Raw genomic sequence first — 26,569 nt, forward strand, 5'->3', positions numbered from 1 at the left:
TCTACAGCTGTTCCTTTTAACATTTATTTCGTTTAATTCTATTAAATATAACCGTTCTTAGTGTTATTATGATGAATAACAAAGAACTGTTGCTTCAGTGAGGGATGAGGAAATAATTAAAAATAATATAAATTAGAGAGTTAGGAGTCATACTAGTATTTAGAAGCCAAAAGTGTGTACCGCTGGACTCATAAGGTCTAAAAGAAGGGCTTTTATATAATTGGACTAAACTAAGACCACAATTTTTGGAACTTATTTTTAACTTCAAGCTCTAATTTCATTTTAGGGTTGTTAATAGTAAGTGCAATTTCAATTTTAAATTAAGTTGGGGTTGACTGAATATTATTAAGATATGAAATTTTAAAATGAGACGATTGTATAATCTCAGTAGAGGACTTAGATAATATAATATAGTGGTAAATTTAATTAATCTATAATTTTTAAATTCTAAGGAGAAACATTTTCTACCCAATATGAACGTACTCTCTACAAATAGTATCTCATCGTATCGATAATTTTTAAATTCTAAGGAGAAACATTTTCTACCCAATATGAACGTACTCTTATCTACAAATAGTATCTCATCGTATCATTTGTCCGTTTGCACCTTTTATGTAACTTTAAATACATTTTGGAGTTTTAAAGGTGTTTTTCTACTTATATCATATTATAACACAATTGTTTGAATAGAAACGTTTAAATAAGTAAAGTAATTATCAGCGTAATTTGAAAATTAAAGGTAGGTTTTTACAAAGTGTTCAATTTATTCTTGTAGTTCACAATTATTTAGAAGGGGAAAATTAAGTACCAAGGAGTATTAGCACTTGGTTTTATATCTTTTGATTCTTTAAAACAGGGATAATTTCGCGACAAGTATTTTCGACCACAGACTTAGAAATCTGAATGCGTACATAATTTTATTCGTAACACTTGGCATCTAAGTTTCTGAGGGCATCTCCTTATACACCACCACTCAAAATTTCGATTGATAATGTAAGCGGGCGTAGTAGTAGAGTTTGAACTGCTTAGTTTCCGCAGATACACGCGCTTTTCCTTTTTGTATAGAAAAAAGGAACTACTGTTATTTTCCATATTTGGTTATCAATCTTTGGTAGTATAAAGCAAGTGACAGCTCGACGTGAAGTAGCTCTTTTTTCAATAGATGTTGCTAGCGTCGAAATCAAAAAGCCTTTACTTAAAGCTACCCATCGCGTTGATTGGATCGTTTGAAAATTGGTCAATAACATAGATTACAGCAATTATAAATAATATTTATCATGGGATATATAATTTAAGTTACAGCCCACTGAATAGAGAATGTGTTGTCTAACTATAATACTCTACAATGGCTTTCTGCCGACGTTATCATTTGGCTATTTTAGCTTCCTTTGACATAAATAGATGGCATCACGCAATCCGGTAAAGTCTAGCATTGGGCGCAACATGACTATGTAATCCGAAAAGGCTAATTGCTGCAGACAGGCTCTGAGGTAAGGATTTATTATTAAAGTGGAACTAGGGACTACTAACCAATAACGCGTCGACTTATCAAAGTGATCCTTGGGACCACTGACCCTAGCCTATTTGTTTCTGGTGATCCCATGCTTATTTCTTGTTTAAGGCTAGATTAATGGATTAATGAGTGATTTTGTGAAATTACATGTAACTTCTTCTATTGATGAGTTTCCCATTTAAATTTTTATAAAAATTAAAAATGAATTCAGTAGTCCCAGGAACCACTTATCCTAGGTGTTTGAATAAATAAAGTGGTCCAAGCAATTAATAGGTTGTTTTTGACTACTAGACCACCCTTATTTCCGAGCCTAGTTGCGGAGGTAATTCCCAAAATGAAGGTTGTACTAAAAGTTACAAGTCTGTGACTAAATTGTTTGTACAAAGGTGCTAAATTCAAGTTTAGCCTCGAATTTTCAAACTCAATTGTGGCGGAAAGCAATTGACGGCTTTTAAAATTCATTTTGCGCGTGAAAATACCCCTACATGTTATGGTAAAAAAAGCACGCAAAGAAGGCTGTGTGCCCAAGACATGTACCTGTAGTGTCACGCGCTAAAACGTCATTTCAAAATCCGTCAATTGAGGGTCATATAATTAAAACTTTAGGCCTTGGTTTGAATCCATTCAAAATATTTTAGTGGTCGCTAGAAGAAACTTCAGGCCATGGTTTAAATCCATATCAAGTTGTAAAACCTCCGGTAGTTAATAGTTTGTGTGCCAATATGCCTACCAAAGAAAGAGTAAAGAGAATTAGAAATCGCTTATCGTATCTAAAAAGAAAATCTAAGATGAATGAAACGCCTAAACCTATTCCAAGATCATCGGATTCGGAACATAATACAATAAGTAAATTACTTCAAATAACAGAAGAAGTAAGTGGGTCGTCATCCGTGATTTTACCCTCCATTAAAGAATCTGTTAATGTTGGAAAACCTACACGCAAAGCTTATTTGAAAGCCTATCGTGAAAAACATTTCTTGAAGTTCAGAAAGTATCGAAAGAAATACCGAAACAAAAACAAAGGCTTTATTACAAGTCGTTCCCGAAGCTACAAAGAAAAAATAAAACTTAAAAATCGGATTTTCAAGAAGAAATATAAAATAAAATTATCCGTTGAGAATATTTTGAAGAATGTAAAAAATAAGCATACCGAAACGACTTCCATACATCAAACAACAAGTAGAAGCTCAAAGGTATCGCATTTTACAAAGGGACAAAAACAGTTCTTTGAACTGAAAAAATGGTGTTTATTCTTCAAAAAGTACTGCTATCAAGGGACAAATATTAAAAATTATTATGCGGACTTAATTTACAAAGCAACCATCTCAAATAATTCGATTTTTTTATTATTTATCTGAGTATTTATGTTGCATTTTCTTGGCTAATAAATCAAAATTGCACATAAATACACAGATAAACAGTAAAAAATCTTATTATTTTTTGAGATGGTTGCTTTGTAAAGTAAGTCTTGCATAATAATTTTTATATAGCAGTACTATGAAAAAGAATAAGCACCGTTTTTTTTTAGTTCAAAGGACTGGTTTTTGTATAATGATATTTACAAGATGTCAGATTTGAATATTTTGCAGCTGCAAGGTGCAGGGCGTCTTAAGGATTGCGTACGATCCGACGCCTTACTTGTTTTCTCACAAAAAAAAATATCTTTTGCAGCTGTCCGATTTGAATATTTTGCAAATGTCCAATTTGAATATTTTTCAAATGTACGATTTGAATATTTTGCAGATGTCCGATTTGGATAAATTAGTGAGTCGCGAAAGAAAGAAGTTGATGGCTCGGATACGATACGCCGCCGCCAAAGCAAGGGACCCCGCTTTCCGGGAAAGTAACAGGCTCAGGAAACGTGTGGCTTATCGGGCCAAAAAGGAACTACATTCTTCATCCGGGCAGCAGAATGCCGCAGACTTGAACTCTGCTCGAAGGTAAAAACCAGAATATATTTATTTGAGTGCAATATAATCGTAAGTTTATCCCCTTCAAAGTCCATCTAATCGGCAACGTATTTCGTTGGTTTCCTGAAAATTTCTTCAGAAGCTTTGAAAAACACTCCGGTTACGTGTAAATATAATGTTTTTCTACGTCATTAGCCTAAGCTATTGAAGATAGAGATCATACGCTGAAGTCGATAAAGATTTTGAAACTCTGATTCCAAGTGCGAAACGCGCGTGCCAATAAAGTACTGAAAAGCTTAAGCTCGTGACGTGGGATAAACATTTTACGCTTTTAGTTTTTCATTATTTTATTTAATGGAAACACCTATAGGGACTTGGCAGTACTACGTCACAGTTTTTTTTTCAATAGTTTTTATCGTGGGGAGAAAAATGTTACCACAATGGCGGCCATGGCCAAAGCTACGGAGTGCCAAGTCTCTATTGTAGGAACACGCGTTTCGGCTTCTAACAAAGTATATATTTGTTTAACCGCTGTTGAAATAAACTCAATTCAGGTACCTAAGAATATGGACCAATAGCATTGACCTCTGGTATCACTCTCGCATACTTTCTAGCTGTCGTCTTCGCAAAAGAGTGTAATTAAAAATCGAAAGCGGACGAACTTTCGCTAAAAGGATTCTTAAGGCTAGTTCCCACTTAGCGGAAAATGCAGTTTTCGCGAAGCGAATTGACGCATGCGAGTGAAATTTAGTGAAGCTCAAAGCTACGACGAAAGTTAAATTCGTCGCGAAAGTCTCGAAAATTCGTCAAGTGGGAACTCGGCTTAAGGGTGGGGCTGGGTATTTTATCAACCCCATATTCTTAGATACTTGAAATCATTGTATTTGACGCTTCAATGAAACCCATTCAGCGATTCGCTAGGAAGTATTAATGCATAGAGCCTGGACGTGCAAACTACTCTTAATATGGTCTTTGTAAGGGCTAGTTTTCAAACTGACAAAAACGCTGCGATGGTGAGAGCGTCGTCGCGAAAAATTGACGAAGAGTTTTTCGTCAACGAGAAAAACAGTGTGTTAGGCAGCTTGGTTAGGATTAAACGCGATATTTTTCCATCTCGCAGTTTTTGAATTTTGAAAAACTAGAACCAATAATAAGGAAAAAATTGCGTTTATAAAGTTAATATCGAACCTATCTAACTTGACTGACTTGAGTTTGGTTTGTGGTTCGGTTTCTATGGTTAGCCGCGCGAATCTGGTAACCGACCAACCGGAAATATTTCTTATAGCCATCCCCATTTCTCCACGTATTAAAAAGAGAGGGTCCCTTAGTGAGCGCCCATCACGATAAGATGTAACATAATTGTACTATGGTAATCCCTACCGTTATGTTTACGTAGAATTCGTACTGGCGAAATACAAGGCTCATTTTCGAAAGCGGTAAGCAGCAATCTTGCGTCTAAAGAACTACCTCAGCTTGAACAATTTCGTTGCGAGGAATGCGATCTCACTCTGTGCGAGACTCTTTTCAAAGCGCATCGTCTCGAGGTGCATCGGGAAACAAAGCCGTTCAAGTGTTCGCTTTGCGCCTATTGGACGGGGTCCAGCCTGGTCCTGAGGCGTCACTCCCTCTTTCACGCGGGAGACGAAGACCCCCGCGGGAAATCTCTCGTTGAGGAAATCGGCCCCAGCTCGAGCTTGCAAGGAACTTCCGACCAGTACTCCTGTCAATGCCACCTGTGCTCGGTTCGGTTCATGACGAAAGCGGCGCTGAAGAGCCACATTCGCCATCGGCATATTGGCACTCAAGAAAGGCGACAGCTTCAGAAGGACAAGGGAAAACCACACAAGGTAACGATACGATTTACATCTAATTCATTCCGGAACATTGGAGGCATTCTAAATCTAATAATCCATTCGAGTGTCTGCCTAGGTTACAAAATAAACATTTTACCTTCATAGGTTTGTGGCACTTTCCAATGGCGCGATTTTTTCGCAAAACTGCGGATGTATACACGCGTAGAGTACTGTATTATAAAGATCCGTGCACGGAAAATTTCTTCAATTAATTTCTGGCATTTCAGTTCGAAAATTCTGGCCACTAGGCAACAGCAACGTTTCAACTCTGAGTAGTAAAGAGCCAAAAATAAATATGGCGTAGCAAACTCTTGCATTATAATAAATAATAACTTCTTTAACGCAGTTTATTGTCCGGAATTTTAAGTAAAAGAAACATGAGGACACCATTTATGAATTTAAATGATTTTTATTTAAAGAAAGTGGCGGCTCCGGTCGTTAACGTTTAAATAACAGGGCTGATACTGGGTTACTTTTTTTAACTAAAAGTTACTTTTTTTTTAAATCAGTTACTAAAAGTTACTATTTGTCTAATTTGGTTACTAAAAGTTACTATTTGTCTAATTTGGTTACTAAAAGTTACTTTTTTGAAATTTGTTAGGTTATCTCTACGAAAAAATATTTTACCATATTTAATTGTATCATATTTAATTTTAGTACTGCCCATAGAAATCAAAAATGCCGTCTTTTAACAAAATCCTTTATTCGTAACGAAGGGAAACGTGTTTAGCTACAAAACTAGCGGGAAAGGCCGCCACCGGCCAATTCCCTAGAAATGTAACGGCCGCTCCCTAAGCCAACTTATGTCTACTCCTATTTTCGTAAAAGAGTAAAGTTCCTAATTAGCAAATACTTAATGTAGTGCGATTTTTTTAAGCAATAAACTCTGATTTTTACTTTAAATTCGTGTTTTTAAGTTATTTCTTAGTTACTTTTAGGTTACTTTTTGGTTACTATTTTTGAAGAGGTTAGTTACTATTTCCACTAAAATTAGTTATGAATTTGAGTATCAGCCCTGAAATCAAAAAAGTTCAGTAAGCATCAAAATCTAGCCTTTAAGAAATTGTTATTAGTTGCAGATCAGAGAAAATTTAAAATTAGGCCTAAAACATCAGAGAAAGGTCACTGAATTTTAAACATATTATGAAGGTTATGTAAAAACCTAAGATTTATAAACGTCACAACAAGTGTTTTTAGTTAAAACATAACCTTATGAGTAACCTTTTTACTTAAATATATGTATATTCATTGTATTTTGAAGTATAAAGTGGCTCCATTAAGTTGGCCCCCCCTCTCTACAATTTTAAAAACTTTCATTTGCGATCGAATGCGACCTCGATGCGACGTTATGCGAAACTAAAAAAAAAAGATGCGACATAATTGTTAAGTTGGAATAATTAAAACAAAAGGGGGGGCTAACTTAATGACAGCCCCCCCACTTTCAACTATCAACCCGGAAACACAACCAATAGAATGCGACCTCAATGCGACGTTATGCGACACCCTTACTTTCGAATGCGACATCTTAGTTAACGAGATAATCGCTTTCGTAAGTGGGGGGGCTAACTTAACGCGAGCCCCCCCTATAACAGTTGAGGCCTCCAAACACCTTTATTCGATTGCGACCTCAATGCGACGTTATGCGACACCCTTACTTTCGAATGCGACATCCTTACTTTCGAATGCGACATCTTAGTTAACGAGATAATCACTATCATAAGTGGGCAGGGCTAACTTAACGCAAATGAATGGGCCGCCATGTTAAATGAATGCAAATGAATGCGACCTCATTTTAAATGAATGCAAATGAATGCGACCTCATGTTAAATGAATGCAAATGAATGCGACCTCATTTTAAATGAATGCAAATGAATGCGACGCCATTTTAAATGAATGCAAATGAATGCGACGCCATTTTAAATGAATGCAAATGAATGCGACGTCAATGCGAAGCAATGCGAAGCAATGCGACACCATAATTATCGAAATAATCACCGCTATTCGAATGCGACAGCCGTGTTAACGAGATAATCGATTGAACCAGATCGAGAATCATCAAATATAAATACGGAAACACAGGTCGATTAAGTTGGCCCCCCCTTTTTTGATTTCCCAGAAAATTTCTCTATCAATTTTATGCACCCACAATGCGACAGCAAGTGAAAGAGATGTGACTTAACCATTATCGAGATATAATTAAAATTAAAAGGGGGCTAAATTAACGTCAGCCCCCATAATTTCGTTATTCAACCAGAACAGAATATCATAGCCACTACATGGCAATGCGAAGAAATGCGACAGATATAATTTTGATTGCGAAAAATAGTTTATGAGAAAATTAATAGAGAAAGTGGGGGGGGGGGGGTGGCTAACTTAACAGTAACCCCCCATATTAATTCATAATTTTAATTAACCTTAATATAAAGAGACGTCAATGCGAATTAATGCGACACTATTTTTAACGAATGCAACAAATTAGGTTATGAGATAATAGACAAATGAAAAAAGGGGGCTAATTTAATGGCAGCCCCCCCCCCCCCCCCCCGAAATATAAAAAATAAGTTCTATAAAAAAAATTAAGTCGTCAACGCGGACCAAAGCGCATTCGAATAGCGGTGATTATTTCGATAATTATGGTGTCGCATTGCTTCGCATTGACGTCGCATTCATTTGCATTCATTTAAAATGGCGTCGCATTCATTTGCATTCATTTAAAATGGCGTCGCATTCATTTGCATTCATTTAAAATGGCGTCGCATTCATTTGCATTCATTTAAAATGGCGTCGCATTCATTTGCATTCATTTAAAATGAGGTCGCATTCATTTGCATTCATTTAAAATGAGGTCGCATTCATTTGCATTCATTTAACATGGCGGCCCATTCATTTGCGTTAAGTTAGCCCTGCCCACTTACGATAGTGATTATCTCGTTAACTAAGATGTCGCATTCGAAAGTAAGGATGTCGCATTCGAAAGTAAGGGTGTCGCAATCGAATAAAGGTGTTTGGAGGCCTCAACTGTTATAGGGGGGGCTCACGTTAAGTTAGCCCCCGCACTTACGAAAGCGATTATCTCGTTAACTAAGATGTCGCATTCGAAAGTAAGGGTGTCGCATAACGTCGCATTGAGGTCGCAATCGAATAAAGGTGTTTGGAGGCCTCAACTGTTATAGGGGGGGCTCGCGTTAAGTTAGCCCCCCCACTTACGAAAGCGATTATCTCGTTAACTAAGATGTCGCATTCGAAAGTAAGGGTGTCGCATAACGTCGCATTGAGGTCGCAATCGAATAAAGGTGTTTGGAGGCCTCAACTGTTATAGGGGGGGCTCACGTTAAGTTAGCCCCCCCACTTACGAAAGCGATTATCTCGTTAACTAAGATGTCGCATTCGAAAGTAAGGGTGTCGCATAACGTCGCATTGAGGTCGCAATCGAATAAAGGTGTTTGGAGGCCTCAACTGTTATAGGGGGGGCTCACGTTAAGTTAGCCCCCCCACTTACGAAAGCGATTATCTCGTTAACTAAGATGTCGCATTCGAAAGTAAGGGTGTCGCATAACGTCGCATTGAGGTCGCAATCGAATAAAGGTGTTTGGAGGCCTCAACTGTTATAGGGGGGGCTCGCGTTAAGTTAGCCCCCCCACTTACGAAAGCGATTATCTCGTTAAATAAGATGTCGCATTCGAAAGTAAGGGTGTCGCATAACGTCGCATTGAGGTCGCATTCTATTGGTTGTGTTTCCGGGTTGATATTTGAAAGTGGGGGGGCTGTCATTAAGTTAGCCCCCCCTTTTGTTTTAATTATTCCAACTTAACAATTATGTCGCATCTTTTTTTTTTAGTTTCGCATAACGTCGCATCGAGGTCGCATTCGATCGCAAATGAAAGTTTTTAAAATTGTAGAGAGGGGGGGCCAACTTAATGGAGCTGTATAAAGTTGAAAATTTTCTAAATTTGACCTTTAAATGGTTAAGAAACATCTTTAAAACTGTCAGGGAAAACAGGTTAATTTCAAGGTAAATTTCGAATGTTAAAAATATTCTGGAAACCGAGAGGGAGGTGGACAGAGGGTAATCACAGATTCACAGTACCTCGAAACCTGGAAAAGTTAAGGAATTTGAAAATTGTTCTTAAAGTCAGGGAATTTTAACCAATATTAAAAAAGCAGGGACAGGTCAGATTTTTATTTCGGTTGCCAATGGAAAATGTTTACGAAAATATCAGTTACAAATTACCAATTTTTGGCTAGGACAATGTCTGGGAAAACCGGGAAAGTCAGGGAAATCGACTGTGAAATTAACTAGCAACCCTGAGATTTTATGTACTGCTGATTCTACGTATTTTCTATTCTTGCAGAAACAATCGTGGTATGAGCACATTTCTAACGGTGAAAGATGTACTGATAAAGATGTACCGACTATTGACATCGTTGAATATAAGGTCTATTTACCTGCAAATGATCACCAAGGAAGTTGCCCATTAAATGTTGAAGTGGTAAATCATGCCGGGACGTCGTTCTTGTGCAAGTATTGCGGAAGTACCTACCAAAACGACCAATCACTACAAGCCCACATCTCTTTCTTACATTCCGAGGAAGACAGACAGTTGAAACTGGCTCGAAAAAGTAACGAGATATTGAATGTTGGTGAACCATATCAGTGTTTAGTTTGCAACATAAAGTTGGACGGGGAATCTGAGTTCGCTTGCCATCGCATACTCTTCCACGGAGACGACCAACCGTTCAAATGCAATCTGTGTAATTACCGCACGCACTTGAAGAAGTATTTAGTCAAACACGTCGGCATTCATTCAAAAGAACCTCGTTTCAAGTGTAACTTATGTCACTTTAAATTCTCTTCTAGGGCCAAATTATTGGCTCACAGAGATACTCATCTGATAGGATTTCGTTGCGGAAAATGTCAAAAGAATTTTGACTCCCGATTAGGGTTGACGATTCATTGCAAGATTAAACATTCCATTCATCAGTACCATCTATGCGAGAAACCTTTCCCCGACGAATCGAAAATGTTGTCCCACATTATCGATTGCACTGGCAGTCCGTATCTGTGCCCAAAGTGCTTGACCCGTTTTAATAACAAAAAAACTCTGAGAGCCCATCAAAACGTTTGCCAACTTTCAGGCATGGCAGTAGGACATACCACCGATTATATTAACCCCGACGAGGGCTTCTATCAGTGTGAGCGTTGCTCGTCGCGATTTAGCTCCAACGATGAGCTTATTTGTCATAAAAATAGTTGCATTGTACAATGCGAAACGGACAGGACTAGTCTAGAATCTGGACTACCTTCGATAACGGACACTTTCAGTTTGGCGGGAGCGATTGAATCTGTTGCCGCCGAATTCGACCCCGTTGCTTTTCCCGGTGCAACTGAATCGGTTCATTTGCTAGAACCAGTTGAATCTGCAGATTCTTATTCAGCTGGCCTAGAAATAGCAAGTGAAGTACCAGAGTCTGATATCGAGTTAATATCTCATCTAGTCACAATACCTGAACTTCCTCTGTCTGCTAAAGACAAGGAAAATCTGTCGACATCTATAGTGTCTGAAATAAGTAATTGTGCAGTACGATTAGAGTGTAGAACTAAATCATCAGGATCTGATTTCGACCGTAATCCCGATGATTTGAACCCGGCACTGTCTCAACCGGAGGGCTCTGAGTCGATTGGAGTTCTGGTGAAAACGGAACAGATGGACCAGGATTCAAATCCGTGTCCGCCAATGAATGACTTGACTTCCGGAATATCAGTGAAAGAAGAACCGGTAGATGTCGCTGAACACGTTCCAACGGATTCTCAGCCATTGCTGTCAGAATTCGCATTTGAAACAGTACCCAAAGTGGAACCTGATCAGGGACTTATCCCTAACTATCTTAATTCAGTTACCTTCCGCAACTCTGTGGTGCCAATTGAGGGGTCCAATATCAGAAAAGGTGGCCTTTCAACCGAAACTTCTGGTAAATACCATAGATTTTATATAAGTTTCAATAGCAGAATTCATTTTATTTGATTCCACTTACGAGGAGACTACCCGAGGTGTTTATCTCCGATTTCGTTCAAACTCGAGTGGTAAGTAACTTGAAAATCCCCAAAAATGTTTTTGACAACTTATAACCTTATTTTCACTACGGAAATTAACATGGCAAGTTTAATTAATTAGAAACAGAATTCAGAACATGTGTAAATTGTGGTAAATACATGTCAATTTGGGTAAATATATTTAAATTGGGTAAATTGTAGTAAATACATGTCAATTTGGATAAATAGGGACTTGGCAGTGCTACGTAACAGTTTTTTTTTCAATAGTCTTTATCGTGGGGAGAATGGCGGCCATGGCCAAAGCTACGGAGTGCCAAATCTCTATCGTGGTAAATACATATCAATTTGGGTGAATATATTTAAATTGGGTAAATTGTGGTAAATACATTAAATGGGTAAATTTGGGTTTAAATACATAAATTGTGTATGTTTGGGTAAATATAAGAAAATTGGGTAAATTTGCTGAAATATGGTTAATTTCCGTAGAGAAAATTTGGTTTTAAGTTGTCAAAAACATTTTTGGTTGCAATGGTAAAACGAATTGCCATTTTTTTCCAACCTAGGCTAGTCTCCTTGTTAGTCCTTTCATACTACTAGTTTTTACGTTGAAATACAGCTCACGTAATTATCTATAAAATAAGGTAAAAGTGGAAATTATCATTGAATCCACATTGGAGGGCTCGACGAGATTAATATTGTTTTGTAGAACATTGCAGCTTTTGAGCAGCCTGTAGTACTGGCGGCAAACTTAGAGACCATCTCTTCCATCCTTTACTGTAAAAGGGGTTTTTCCCCGTGATTTTTGGGTTCCTATTTTCATAAAATCTTGCAGTGGTTTTATGAAAATAGTGTATACACTATATATAGGGGTTATTCTAGACCGATCTAGCCAAAACCCTCCATCTCGGTTTAAACTCTCCTGTAGGGAATCATGTTAAATTAACTTATTTATTTTATTTGATACTCCCACTTTAAATAAAGGAAATCTAAGGTTTGACCCTGTACAAATAGTTATCTTTACGAAATTGGTGCACTTTTTTGTTTGGTGCAATCTGCCCCCAAATCAGCCATAGGTAAAGAGCCAATTATTTCCACCAAACAGAGGAAAGTTTTTCCAAGATGACGTCAGAATTTAATCTAAATGGTTCCACTAAAGTGTTATTTTGTTGAATTAACGAGCCCAAATTGATGCAGCAGACGAATTTATCTAGCAGACTAAAATACAAACCAATCACAAAAGTTTATTTCCTATTTACGCCGATTGTCGCTACCATCAAGCAGGAGTTAAAAGTTTCACAACAAATAGAACTAAAATCTACCAATAGTTAATGATGTAATGTCGTCAGTGTTAAAAAGGGAAGCGAATAATTTTGAAAAGCTTAAAAATTGTACACTTTTATTCCAGTATTAGTGAATAATTTTGAAAAGCTTAAAAACTGTACACTTTTATTGCAGTATAAGCGAATAATTTGGAAAAGCTTAAAAATTGTACACTTTTATTGCAGTATAAGCGAATAATTTGGAAAAGCTTAAAAAGTGTACACTTTTCGTTCCAGTATAAGCCAATAATTTAGAAAAGCTTATAAAGTGTACACTTTTCTTTGCAGCATAAGCGAATAATTTGGAAAAGCTTAAAAATTGTACACTTTTATTCCAGTATTAGTGAATAATTTTGAAAAGCTTAAAAATTGTACACTTTTATTCCAGTATAAGCGAATAATTTGGAAAAGCTTAAAAAGTGTACACTTTTCGTTCCAGTATAAGCCAATAATTTAGAAAAGCTTATAAAGTGTACACTTTTCTTTGCAGTATTAGCGAATAATTTAGAAAAGCTTAAAAATTGTACACTTTTATTGCAGTATAAGCGAATAATTTGGAAAAGCTTAAAAAGTGTACACTTTTATTGCAGTATAAGCGAATAATTTGGAAAAGCTTAAAAAGTGTACACTTTTCGTTCCAGTATAAGCCAATAATTTAGAAAAGCTTATGAAGTGTACACTTTTCTTTGCAGTATAAGCGAATAATTTGGAAAAGCTTAAAAATTGTACACTTTTATTCCAGTATAAGCGAATAATTTGGAAAAGCTTAAAAATTGTACACTTTTATTCCAGTATAAGCAAATAAATTGGAAAAGCTTAAAAAGTGTACACTTTTCGTTCCAGTATAAGCCAATAATTTAGAAAAGCTTATAAATTGTACACTTTTCTTTGTAAGCGAATAATTTGGAAAAGCTTAAAAAGTGTACACTTTTAGTTCCAGTGTAAGCGAATAATTTGTAAAAGATTTAAAAGTTTACACTTTTCGTTCAAGTGAAGCCCGTGTACGCGAATAATATATAGTCATGACTTATGGCTAGTTTTTCGCGAATCTTTAAAACGTTATAAATGATTCATTCTTAGCTTTAAAACTGATCTAAGCAGTAAGCACTAGAAAAGAGTGTACTTTATTCGATAAAATTATGGAATTTATCCTTCGGCTGCTCTGTTTGCTCCGAAAATCCAATTGAGATTTTGTCATCGAAACATTATAAAACTTCGATTTTATTTCAAATAGTAACCCAAAGGTGACCTGGAAATTCGGCGCAAAAATTTGAGGAATCGCTCTCGAATGACATCATCACGTGCAAAATTTACTTGATACTTGCGCGAGTTGAGAGCAATTTCGGAGCAGCCCAAAGATAAACGGCATTAATATTGGGAGTGTGAATTTTTTTTAGTTTTTTACTTAAATTAAAACTATATAAGACAATGCCTTAATTATAATGTTTTTGGGCCCAGGTAACCCGGAGAGTTCCTCCAGGAGTCTCCGAAGATACCGCTCTCGAAGTGATCGTAGTTTCCTGTGCGAACTGTGCTCAAAAGTGTTCCAGTCCAAATTGGGCTTGATGAAACACGCGGGATCCTGCCAGGATTGTATCTGCCCGCTGTGCGCCAAGAGACTCAACTCTCCAGCCAATTGCCAGAAACACTTACAGAGCTGCTCGGTACGAAGGTTCCCTACTTTCTGTTATTTACTGATTATATTTCAATTTATATTTATCAAAGTGTACGATTATTTCCCTTCAGCGCACAGTGGGGTATTTGTGCGATCTGGGCGGACAAAATTCTTTTTTAATTTTATTCGATTTAGAAAATGTTCTTAGGTTAATTTCTAGTAATATAAGCGATAAAAAGTATGTTTTGGAATAAAAAAAAATTCCAGGTATACTTGCCTCATTCCGGTTAGGACAGTATCGGAACTTAACAGTAATCGGTTTATTTCAGATACGTGTATCTTCAAGAATTGCAAATAGTAGCAGCCAATTTTAAAATAAGACCTGAGCTTGCTAACCAACTTAAAATATATCCCGGGAAGTACAACTAATCGACCCAGATTTGGAAAAAAATAATGAATAAAAACAGTTAAAATAACTTATTTAAAACGTTCGCGCGCTTTTAAAAAAAAATTAACTTATCATATCAAAAACCTATGAATAGTACCCCCCCCCCTTGCCTGCCTGATTAATATCCATAGCTTACACTTTAAATTATACGAACAAATAACGAACTGTCAAGGTCGTGAAAAACTGTACCTGCTCTCCATTTGACGAGCAAGTTCAGAATGGCACGAGCGCGAGCGCTAGAGTGATACAATAAGGGGGCAGGGGGTCGTTGTAAGACATTCGTCAGACACTTCAGTATAAGTAGTAACCATTGTTTCTATCCCCGCGTTAATTTTTGAAATCGACTTTTGTCCGGCCAGATCGCAAAAATACCCCATTGTGCAGCGGTCACCGTCATTGGCGCCATTTTGAACAAAGGTGGCGCCAGATGGTAGGTCAGGTATACAATGGCCTATCTTAAACCTATACACCCTTTTTCGCGCCTTTATTTGACCCCTCTTACTTGCCTCCCGCTCGTCGGCCATTGCCTCTGCCCTCAGCGGGGAGTCTAGCATCCGCTCTTTGGGTATCCATAATGGAGGATGGGGCTGAAAGGGGGAAAACCAAACATGGACGCGCCCAGGAAAATACCGCGGAAAAGAGTGTATAAAGGGTACCCCAAACACTACCAAGGGGTCGAAAAATTTGCGAAAACGTTTATAGGATAAACTTTTACCTTCCGTAAAATTATATTGAAATGCTTTACAAGGCCCATAGAAATTGAAATTTCAGGCATATTTTCAATACTTCTAAGGGGTGTAATAAAAATAAAGGATGTCCTACTGACCCCAGTAGAAGGAAAGTGAGGGTGTGGCTCCGATCCCAGGTTCAGGTTTAGGTTCGGGATCGAGATCCGGGATTTAAGGGGTGAAATGGGGGTAAAATCGTCGAAAAGTCAATGTATTTATGATATTTCTCGCGACGATTTGTTTTCCCGTATATCAACATATTGTGTCCAGGCCAGCTTGTTCATTTATCTCCGCTTATCGCGAAAGACACTTGAACGTATATCTTATCGCGTTTTATCGTACGGAATAAGTTGAAATGATGTAAAAATTGATAACCTAGGCGACGCGTGCGCAGATTACCCCGGGGGACGCGGTTAATTTGAATTTAAGAGTGTTTTGACGTCATGGAATATTCGTTGTTAAAGTAGAATGGAAATATTTTTTGAACTTCATTTTAATATCATTGTAGTACGCTTGGCACTTGAACCAATCTCACGAGTATTTCTTAAAACGAATATCTCGATCGCGTTTTATCGTACGAAATAAGTGGAAATTATGTAAGTTGTATGATACTTGATAACCTAGGCAGGAAGATAGCGCGCGCGTGCGCGGATTACCTGGGAGGCGCGGATTGCCCGGGCGCGTGGTTAATTTGAATTTAAAACATGGATTCCCTCTCCGAAATAATTCATGTACCCAAAATTGGACCGCAAGTTTTTTTCTTTTTAGGGGAATCTCTATGGGAGTTTAACATTACAATAAAGCTAATAGGTCCAGTTTGGGGTACTTTTGGTCCGAAATGGGGTACATAGGGCCGAAAATGGTGACTTTGGTCGTTTTTAGGGTACTTTTGGTCTAATTTGGTCCATTTTTGGGTACATCAGAAAAGCAGTTGGAAAAACGAAGAGCCTTATTTTTTTTCCACCCATCTCCAAACTCCAAAAATTTATTGCTTTAATTTATTTATCGCTTCCGTAGGTATAAAATAAGATAAAAACCACTTACCTATATTTTAATTACGGTAAATTAAAAATACTTAATTAGTGTACTAAGTTACGTTTAAAAGAACCTTTTGTAACAATTCCAATATGTAAATATAGGTATAAGGATTGAAAAAATACTTAAAGTGGTTTTACTGATAAACTCTAAAGGAATTTAACTTTAAAGGGTATCTTAGATTATTGTTTTTAATTTTATTCAAGTTGAAAACGTATTAAGAGTCCTTCAAAGTACTATAAAAGGATTTTATTTACGAAGTTAATTCATATTTTCTTCAAACTTTCAATTCGCTTTTATTACTATTTAAATACGGTAAAATATAATTCTTATACACAAATATAGTCAGAAAGATACTATAAAGCACTAAAATTAAAATTAAATTAAATTTGTGTGGATAAGATTTGTAAATATCATTTTGAAACTAATAACTTTCACGCTTTATTTAAGTCAAGCCAATAAAAACAATTACCTATATTTTAAATACGGTAAAATATAAATACATTTCCGATATGTAAATAGGTAGAATAACACTATGAAAAGTTCCTTTTTCTTCTTTAAATACGACAACACACAACTCTGATACGCAAATATATAAAGAAAATATAAAAAAAATTTACTCTACGTTCGATACGTTAAAATACATTTCCGATACACAAATATAGATAAAGAAATACTATAAAATGTAAAAAGGTAGAAAAATACTACACATTAACCATTATGAATTTAAGCTTACAACATCCTTCACGTATAGAGCATAGCATATATGTTCAGAGTTAACTTGTTTCCTCGTTATCTTTATCGCATGTGTTTTAAATAGCGTATGGAATAAGTTAAGAATGTACAGAAATGGTGTATGTTTAAACCTCGTAGAATAAAGAGTAAAACATATGTTCAGAGTCGGCTTGATTACTAAAGCGAATAACACAGAGACGTTTCCGGTGTAGTCACGTAGGAAGAAAAATACTACAACACTCTCTATACTCTACATTCAACACGTTAAAATATACTTCCGAAATGCCAATATAGGTAGTAAAATACTACAAAATCTCTATACTTTACCTTCAATACGTTAAATTACATTCCAATATGTAAATATAGGAGGAAAAATACTACAAAAGCCTCTTTTCTTGGCGTTCAATATGTTAAAATAGATTTCTGAAATGCAAATGTAGGTAGTAAATACTACAAAATCTCTATACTCTACCTTCAATACGTTAAATTACATTCCAATATGTAAATATAGGTAGTAAATACTACAAAAGCCTCTTTTCTTGGCGTTCAATATGTTAAAATAGATTTCTGAAATGCAAATATAGGTAGTAATTACTACAAAAGCCTCTTACTCTACGTTCAATACGTTAAATTAATGATATGCCTCCGATCGAATCGTTCATTTTTTCCTATTTAAATATACGCATTTAAATTAGAATTGCTTCTAGTGTTCGGCAGTCGATTAATTTTTATCCACAAATTTTCCGATTTATTTAAAAAACGTTGGTAAAAAGAATATCATTTTAACTTATTTAATTGTGTTTTTTACCCAACCAAGCATTTATTTGAATAAAAGTGGTATTTATTTAAATAACCAATAGTTAAATAAAAATTGTTAAATGTTTAAATAATCGAAAGTGAACAAGCCTATTTTTTAAATAAAACAAACAGACTTTAGAGTTGATAAGATTTGTAAATATCATTTGAAACTAATAATTTTCACGCTTTATTTAAGTCAAGCAATTACATTTTTAAAAATGAAAGAAGTTAAACAATATAAAAATTTGTAAATATTGTAAATATTTTTAGGTAATAAAGAAATTAAGAAATGTTTTAATTAAAATATCTTTCATTTGCTACTACATTTTTAAAAATGAAAGAAGTTTAACAATATAATTATTCTAATATAATTTCAAAATCAGGTATTATTTAAAGTACAAATGCATAATTTAGTGAAGCAATTCTTATTTAAATACTTTTATTTAACCTATCTTGTGCCATGCTTGTTTCTTGTTATTGGTAAAGAAAGTCTAGAGTAGAAAGGTCATAAATAAGAATAAACTATAAGTACACGATTGATACTTCATCGTGTACTTATAGTTTACTCTTACATATCTTAGCCATGGTTAAAAATTCAATCTCTATAACTAGAAATGTGGTAAAAAAAGCTCCATGTTCCTAGGGTTGACAAAAAACTTCGTTGGGGGACCCGAGTTGTCATGGAATTCGTTAACAGTCGAGCCATTGTGCCCAACATTTGGATCCAGCACCCAATTGCCGCTGTCAAAATCGGAGTTAGATATGAGAGTTGACGTTAAACATTGGCTCTTGTTTAAAATTGTACTGTCCAGTTTTGAGAAGAAACTCCTTCACTCATATCAGGAAAGACAGGGGTAAACGTTACGAATAATCGATTGAATGGAAAACCGATTTAACCATTAAACGAAAAAAAACGTTTATACGGTTATACGTTTTGAATAAATCGTGTAAACGGATAATTACAAATGTTTAGTGCTATCCGTTTTATAAACGTACTTCACTTAAAAATACGTTTATACGTAGACACGTTTATACGGATAATAGTAAGCCCTAATTTTTAGGTAATAAAGAAATTAAGAAATGTTTTAATTAAAATATCTTTCATTTTCTACTACATTTTTAAAAATGAAAGAAGTTTAACAATATAATTATTATAATATAATTTCAAAATCAGGTATTATTTAAAGTACAAATGCATAATTTAGTGAAGCAATTCTTATTTAAATACTTTTATTTAATTAATTTGTGTATCTGAAATGTATTTATTGAAAAATAAGTGGGTTTTACTATTTATCACGGTTTTTTATATATATATATATATATATTGGAATTGTTACAAAAGGTTCTTTTAAACGTAACTTAGTACATTAATTTATTTTGGAAGTTCAAAACGTATTAAGAGCCCTTCAGAGTATTATAAAAGGATTTCATTTACAAACTAAATTAATATTTTCTTCAAACTTTCAATTCGTTATAATTTGAATTTAAATGAAAACATCATGGATTATAGGTGCGTAATCTACTATTAGACCGAACTAATTAAAAAAAATACTTAAAGTAAGTGGTTTTACTGATAAACTCTAAAGGAATTTTGGAATTTTCTAGAATAGCAAAGTAAAACTAAAACGTAAACCAAGTTTAAAACGAAACTAATAACTGGGAGAAAGGTTGAAGTAAGTAATTTTTTTGATTTTTCGTTTTTTAATTTTTGAGTTTCCTATATTATTATAAACTAAATTAAATATAATTTTTGAAAATTTGTGATAAAAGATCTGCTCCTTCGTGTTTTACATATATTTAAAAACTCGAGATTTTAATGAATTGTTTTCAAAGCATGAAAAATATAGCAGATCCTTTGATTTTAATTGTAGTTAGTAGTTACTTAAAAAAAAGTCGCTAGCTGACTTGGAGCTGGTGTAGTTAAATTTTAAAAATGTGTATTTTAAATTTTGTTTGTAAAAGTTTTTTTTGAAAAAGTTTAGTATTATAGTTTAAATTTATTAAATAAAATAAAATATAAATTATACATTTGGTTTAGTATTTTACTATTGCAAGTAAAATTAATAGTAATTTCAATTACTTTTTTAGATTTTTTTTTGACAAATATGCAAACTATTTAGTTATTTCAAAAACAAATGCGTCGAATTATTTGGTATTCGAAATACTATTGGTTAGTTTTTATATCTTTTTTTTATTTTTCAGAACAATTTCTCTCTGTCTAGCTTCTTCTAACTTTAATTTAGATGGCCTTAAAGCCAAGTATTTAACAAATTTTGTAACCAAGTAGATGGAGCTTTAAACAATTTTTCAGTCATGTAGTCAAGGAAATGTTCAAATATACGTGTATTTGGTCATTTTGATGGTCAAATAGCCCAGTATGGAACTGCGAGATGATAGTCAGACATTGAGACGCGGGTGGCGCCCGTGCCCCAGCGTCCCCGCCCTCGCCCTGATGGTGCCCCGAGCCTCCGTCGACGTCTGAAATGTGAAATGGGGCACCGACGGGGCTGGCGTGGACGCTGGAGCACGGGCGCCACCCGCGTCTCAATGTCTGACTATCATCTCGCAGTTCCATACTGGGCTATTTGACCATCAAAATGACCAAATACACCAGGGCCCCCAGAGGTCCTATAATTCCTATAAAATCCTATATTTTCAAAAATGTCCTATAACATCCTATATTTTTAGCAAAATCCCCCAAAAAGTCCTATTAAATCCTATAATTTTTATATTTTGCCCATTTCAAATCCAACCACGCAGTGAAATTGCTAAATTTAGCTATAGGATAAATTCCTATACCAAGTCCTTCTATTCTATACTTTTGTTATTGTTAACATGGTTAGCTACAAGTATATTTTTGTGATAAAATGGTTAAATCGTTTCTATTTTTTAAGTGAAAATCAAAGATTTATTTCTCTAAATATAGATTTTGTTTTTAAATGCATAAAGTTAGTAAATTAAATAGCATATATAGTCCTATAAAATCCTATAATTTTGTAAAAATAGTCCTATAAAGTCCTATATTTTTAGAAATATAATCCTATTTTTCCTATAAAAAAATTTAAGATTTGAGTGGGGGCCCTGAATACACGTATATTTGAACATTTCCTTGACTACATGACTGAAAAATTGTTTAAAGCTCCATCTACTTGGTTACAAAATTTGTTAAATACTTGGCTTTAAGGCCATCTAAATTAAAGTTAGAAGAAGCTAGACAAAGATAAATTGCTCTGAAAAATAAAATTAAAGATATAAAAACTAACCAATAGTATTTCGAATACCAAATAATTCGACGTATTTGTTTTTGAAATTACTAAATAGTTTGCATATTTGTCAAAAAAAAAACTAAAAAAGTAATTGAAATTACTATTAATTTTACTTGCAATAGTAAAATACTAAACCAAATGTATAATTTATATTTTATTTTATTTAATAAATTTAAACTATAATACTAAACTTTTTCAAAAAAAACTTTTACAAACAAAATTTAAAATACACATTTTTAAAATTTAACTACACCAGCTCCAAGTCAGCTAGCGACTTTTTTTTTAAGTAACTACTAACTACAATTAAAATCAAAGGATCTGCTATATTTTTCATGCTTTGAAAACAATTCATTAAAATCTCGAGTTTTTAAATATATGTAAAACACGAAGGAGCAGATCTTTTATCACAAATTTTCAAAAATTATATTTAATTTAGTTTATAATAATATAGGGAACTCAAAAATTAAAAAACGAAAAATCAAAAAAATTTCTTACTTCAACCTTTCTCCCAGTTATTAGTTTCGTTTTAAACTTGGTTTACGTTTTAGTTTTACTTTGCTATTCTAGAAAATTCCAAAATTCCTTTAGAGTTTATCAGTAAAACCACTTACTTTAAGTATTTTTTTTAATTAGTTCGGTCTAATAGTAGATTACGCACCTATAATCCATGATGTTTTCATTTAAATTCAAATTATAACGAATTGAAAGTTTGAAGAAAATATTAATTTAGTTTGTAAATGAAATCCTTTTATAATACTCTGAAGGGCTCTTAATACGTTTTGAACTTCCAAAATAAATTAATGTACTAAGTTACGTTTAAAAGAACCTTTTGTAACAATTCCAATATATATATATATATATAAAAAACCGTGATAAATAGTAAAACCCACTTATTTTTCAATAAATACATTTCAGATACACAAATTAATTAAATAAAAGTATTTAAATAAGAATTGCTTCACTAAATTATGCATTTGTACTTTAAATAATACCTGATTTTGAAATTATATTATAATAATTATATTGTTAAACTTCTTTCATTTTTAAAAATGTAGTAGAAAATGAAAGATATTTTAATTAAAACATTTCTTAATTTCTTTATTACCTAAAAATTAGGGCTTACTATTATCCGTATAAACGTGTCTACGTATAAACGTATTTTTAAGTGAAGTACGTTTATAAAACGGATAGCACTAAACATTTGTAATTATCCGTTTACACGATTTATTCAAAACGTATAACCGTATAAACGTTTTTTTTCGTTTAATGGTTAAATCGGTTTTCCATTCAATCGATTATTCGTAACGTTTACCCCTGTCTTTCCTGATATGAGTGAAGGAGTTTCTTCTCAAAACTGGACAGTACAATTTTAAACAAGAGCCAATGTTTAACGTCAACTCTCATATCTAACTCCGATTTTGACAGCGGCAATTGGGTGCTGGATCCAAATGTTGGGCACAATGGCTCGACTGTTAACGAATTCCATGACAACTCGGGTCCCCCAACGAAGTTTTTTGTCAACCCTAGGAACATGGAGCTTTTTTTACCACATTTCTAGTTATAGAGATTGAATTTTTAACCATGGCTAAGATATGTAAGAGTAAACTATAAGTACACGATGAAGTATCAATCGTGTACTTATAGTTTATTCTTATTTATGACCTTTCTACTCTAGACTTTCTTTACCAATAACAAGAAACAAGCATGGCACAAGATAGGTTAAGTATAGCAATATATTTATCAAAGATTATAGAGTAAGGAATACAAAATTTTAACGAAAACCACCACCAATGACATTTTGTGACCTCTTAGACGTATAACAACCTATTCTGGTATAAAAATACCAAAATATTTACATTTTCCGAACTTAAACAACTTCTTTTGGAGGTAACAATGTTACCAGCCGTGGAGAATGTGCGCTCTGAACTTGCTGAAGTGGCAGGAATACATCAATATTTGTTCGCAAGTGAGGCTAGTGCAGAGAATTTTTGAGCGCGCGCTTTCCACCACTCTAAGTGGTTCAGATCGAACCTCAGTTGGGGTTCTGATAGGTATTCATCAAACTGGCTATCTTCATTGGCCTGCGATGGTCCGGGGTCATTGTAAAGGTACGCTAGGGCGGAGGTGTGTGTGGCCTTGGGCAACTCGACATCCATTTTCATTACCTCGGAGCTCTTGCACAACATACCTCGGACATATTCCCGAACAGCTTGTCTAACTTCAGGTGTTTCATCCGCGAGGTCTTTGTAGCGTGGGTCCAGAAAGGCCGCTATGAGACATGCGAGAACTTGCTCTTGGTTGTCGCTTGTACTTATGTAGATGGTTGCATATGGTTTTTAACTACTTTTGTAATTAGTGGTCGAACCATGGACGTTGGTGAACTCTTATCACCACAAAATACAGTAGTTAACATTTGCAGTGGTTTTAGAAGGTCTACTAATTCGGCAATTTGTGTCCACTCTCTCTCTCTCTGCTATGTCAAGCTTTTCAGCAAATGCTCTGGTTGTGAGTGTTCTGTCGGTTAGAACAGTGGTAATGGACAGTCGATTCTCTAACAGACGTTGTAAAATTTCAAACGTCGAGTTCCATCTGGTCTTAACGCTTTGTATGAGTTTCTGTTTTTGAAATACTAGCTGCACCTGTTTCGTCTCCACAGCTTATGTTGCCACATTTGAGGGTCGAAAGTGTCCAACTATTTTAGAGGCTTTTTGGCAGACATCAACGGTGGTCTTGTGCTCAAGAGCCTTACAGTGCACGATTTATAAATTAACATTTTCCAACAAAATATGCGTTTGGAAAAAAGGAAACGTAAGACCTCTGATATCTAAAGTCAAAGTCCTATTGTAGATCAAACACCGTTTGGAATGGTTAATAATTATTGGAAAACATGTAGATTTCATTAAAATATAAGCTCTGGTAACATCCAAGTTTTTGTACTTAACCTTTGCTACACAGCAGAAACACGGATTTTCGTTTTAAGATAAGCGTGTCGATAGGTCCGTGTAAACGTATCAAACTACACGGGTACATGTGAAATATACGTTTATCCGTTTACTTTTAAAAACACGGCGGTTTTGGAAACGGTTTTTAAAACGTTTACACGTATAACCCTAAACGGATATAGAAACACGGATTTGGGCAAAGACCCTGTACTAAAAATATTTACAATATTTACAAATTTTTATATTGTTTAACTTCTTTCATTTTTAAAAATGTAATTGCTTGACTTAAATAAAGCGTGAAAATTATTAGTTTCAAATGATATTTACAAATCTTATCAACTCTAAAGTCTGTTTGTTTTATTTAAAAAATAGGCTTGTTCACTTTCGATTATTTAAACATTTAACAATTTTTATTTAACTATTGGTTATTTAAATAAATACCACTTTTATTCAAATAAATGCTTGGTTGGGTAAAAAACACAATTAAATAAGTTAAAATGATATTCTTTTTACCAACGTTTTTTAAATAAATCGGAAAATTTGTGGATAAAAATTAATCGACTGCCGAACACTAGAAGCAATTCTAATTTAAATGCGTATATTTAAATAGGAAAAAATGAACGATTCGATCGGAGGCATATCATTAATTTAACGTATTGAACGTAGAGTAAGAGGCTTTTGTAGTAATTACTACCTATATTTGCATTTCAGAAATCTATTTTAACATATTGAACGCCAAGAAAAGAGGCTTTTGTAGTATTTACTACCTATATTTGCATTTCAGAAATCTATTTTAACATATTGAACGCGAAGAAAAGAGGCTTTTGTAGTATTTACTACCTATATTTACATATTGGAATGTAATTTAACGTATTGAAGGTAGAGTATAGAGATTTTGTAGTATTTACTACCTACATTTGCATTTCAGAAATCTATTTTAACATATTGAACGCCAAGAAAAGAGGCTTTTGTAGTATTTTTCCTCCTATATTTACATATTGGAATGTAATTTAACGTATTGAAGGTAAAGTATAGAGATTTTGTAGTATTTTAATACCTATATTGGCATTTCGGAAGTATATTTTAACGCGTTGAATGTAGAGTATAGAGAGTGTTGTAGTATTTTTCTTCCTACGTGACTACACCGGAAACGTCTCTGTGTTATTCGCTTTAGTAATCAAGCCGACTCTGAACATATGTTTTACTCTTTATTCTACGAGGTTTAAACATACACCATTTCTGTACATTCTTAACTTATTCCATACGCTATTTAAAACACATGCGATAAAGATAACGAGGAAACAAGTTAACTCTGAACATATATGCTATGCTCTATACGTGAAGGATGTTGTAAGCTTAAATTCATAATGGTTAATGTGTAGTATTTTTCTACCTTTTTACATTTTATAGTATTTCTTTATCTATATTTGTGTATCGGAAATGTATTTTAACGTATCGAACGTAGAGTAAATTTTTTTATATTTTCTTTATATATTGGCGTATCAGAGTTGTGTGTTGTCGTATTAAAAGAAGAAAAAGGAACTTTTCATAGTGTTATTCTACCTATTTACATATCGGAAATGTATTTATATTTTACCGTATTTAAAATATAGGTAATTGTTTTTATTGGCTTGACTTAAATAAAGCGTGAAAGTTATTAGTTTCAAAATGATATTTACAAATCTTATCCACACAAATTTAATTTAATTTTAATTTTAGTGCTTTATAGTATCTTTCTGACTATATTTGTGTATAAGAATTATATTTTACCGTATTTAAATAGTAATAAAAGCGAATTGAAAGTTTGAAGAAAATATGAATTAACTTCGTAAATAAAATCCTTTTATAGTACTTTGAAGGACTCTTAATACGTTTTCAACTTGAATAAAATTAAAAACAATAATCTAAGATACCCTTTAAAGTTAAATTCCTTTAGAGTTTATCAGTAAAACCACTTTAAGTATTTTTTCAATCCTTATACCTATATTTACAAATTGGAATTGTTACAAAAGGTGCTTTTAAACGTAACTTAGTACACTAATTAAGTATTTTTAATTTACCGTAATTAAAATATAGGTAAGTGGTTTTTATCTTATTTTATACCTACGGAAGCGATAAATAAATTAAAGCAATAAATTTTTGGAGTTTGGAGATGGGTGGAAAAAAAATAAGGCTCTTCGTTTTTCCAACTGCTTTTCTGATGTACCCAAAAATGGACCAAATTAGACCAAAAGTACCCTAAAAACGACCAAAGTCACCATTTTCGGCCCTATGTACCCCATTTCGGACCAAAAGTACCCCAAACTGGACCTATTAGCTTTATTGTAATGTTAAACTCCCATAGAGATTCCCCTA

The 26,569-nt window shown here is 34.1% G+C and overlaps 1 protein-coding gene across 3 annotated transcripts in view; it reads left to right on the top strand.

Annotated features, from left to right (window-relative positions):
- LOC149963235 (uncharacterized) overlaps window positions 1-26,569 on the top strand; it is a 51,531-nt gene continuing 24,962 nt past the window's right edge. For 2 of the 3 annotated variants that reach the window (XM_090180441.1, XM_090180444.1), the window contains exons 1-6: window positions 643-739; window positions 1,402-1,490; window positions 3,257-3,453; window positions 4,820-5,270; window positions 9,629-11,246; window positions 14,106-14,311. In XM_090180441.1, the coding sequence (XP_090036567.1) occupies window positions 3,257-3,453; window positions 4,820-5,270; window positions 9,629-11,246; window positions 14,106-14,311 (2,472 nt within the window). In that variant the 5' untranslated portion in view covers window positions 643-739; window positions 1,402-1,490. Of the gene's footprint in view, window positions 298-642; window positions 740-1,401; window positions 1,491-3,256; window positions 3,454-4,819; window positions 5,271-9,628; window positions 11,247-14,105; window positions 14,312-26,569 lie in introns of those variants that run through there. The other variant, XM_090180442.1, reaches the window with a different exon arrangement.

Source organism: Leiobunum rupestre, chromosome 1 (genome assembly GCF_980474605.1).
Source record: "Leiobunum rupestre chromosome 1, qqLeiRupe1.1.hap1, whole genome shotgun sequence".
Taxonomy (NCBI): Eukaryota; Metazoa; Arthropoda; class Arachnida; order Opiliones; family Sclerosomatidae; genus Leiobunum; species Leiobunum rupestre.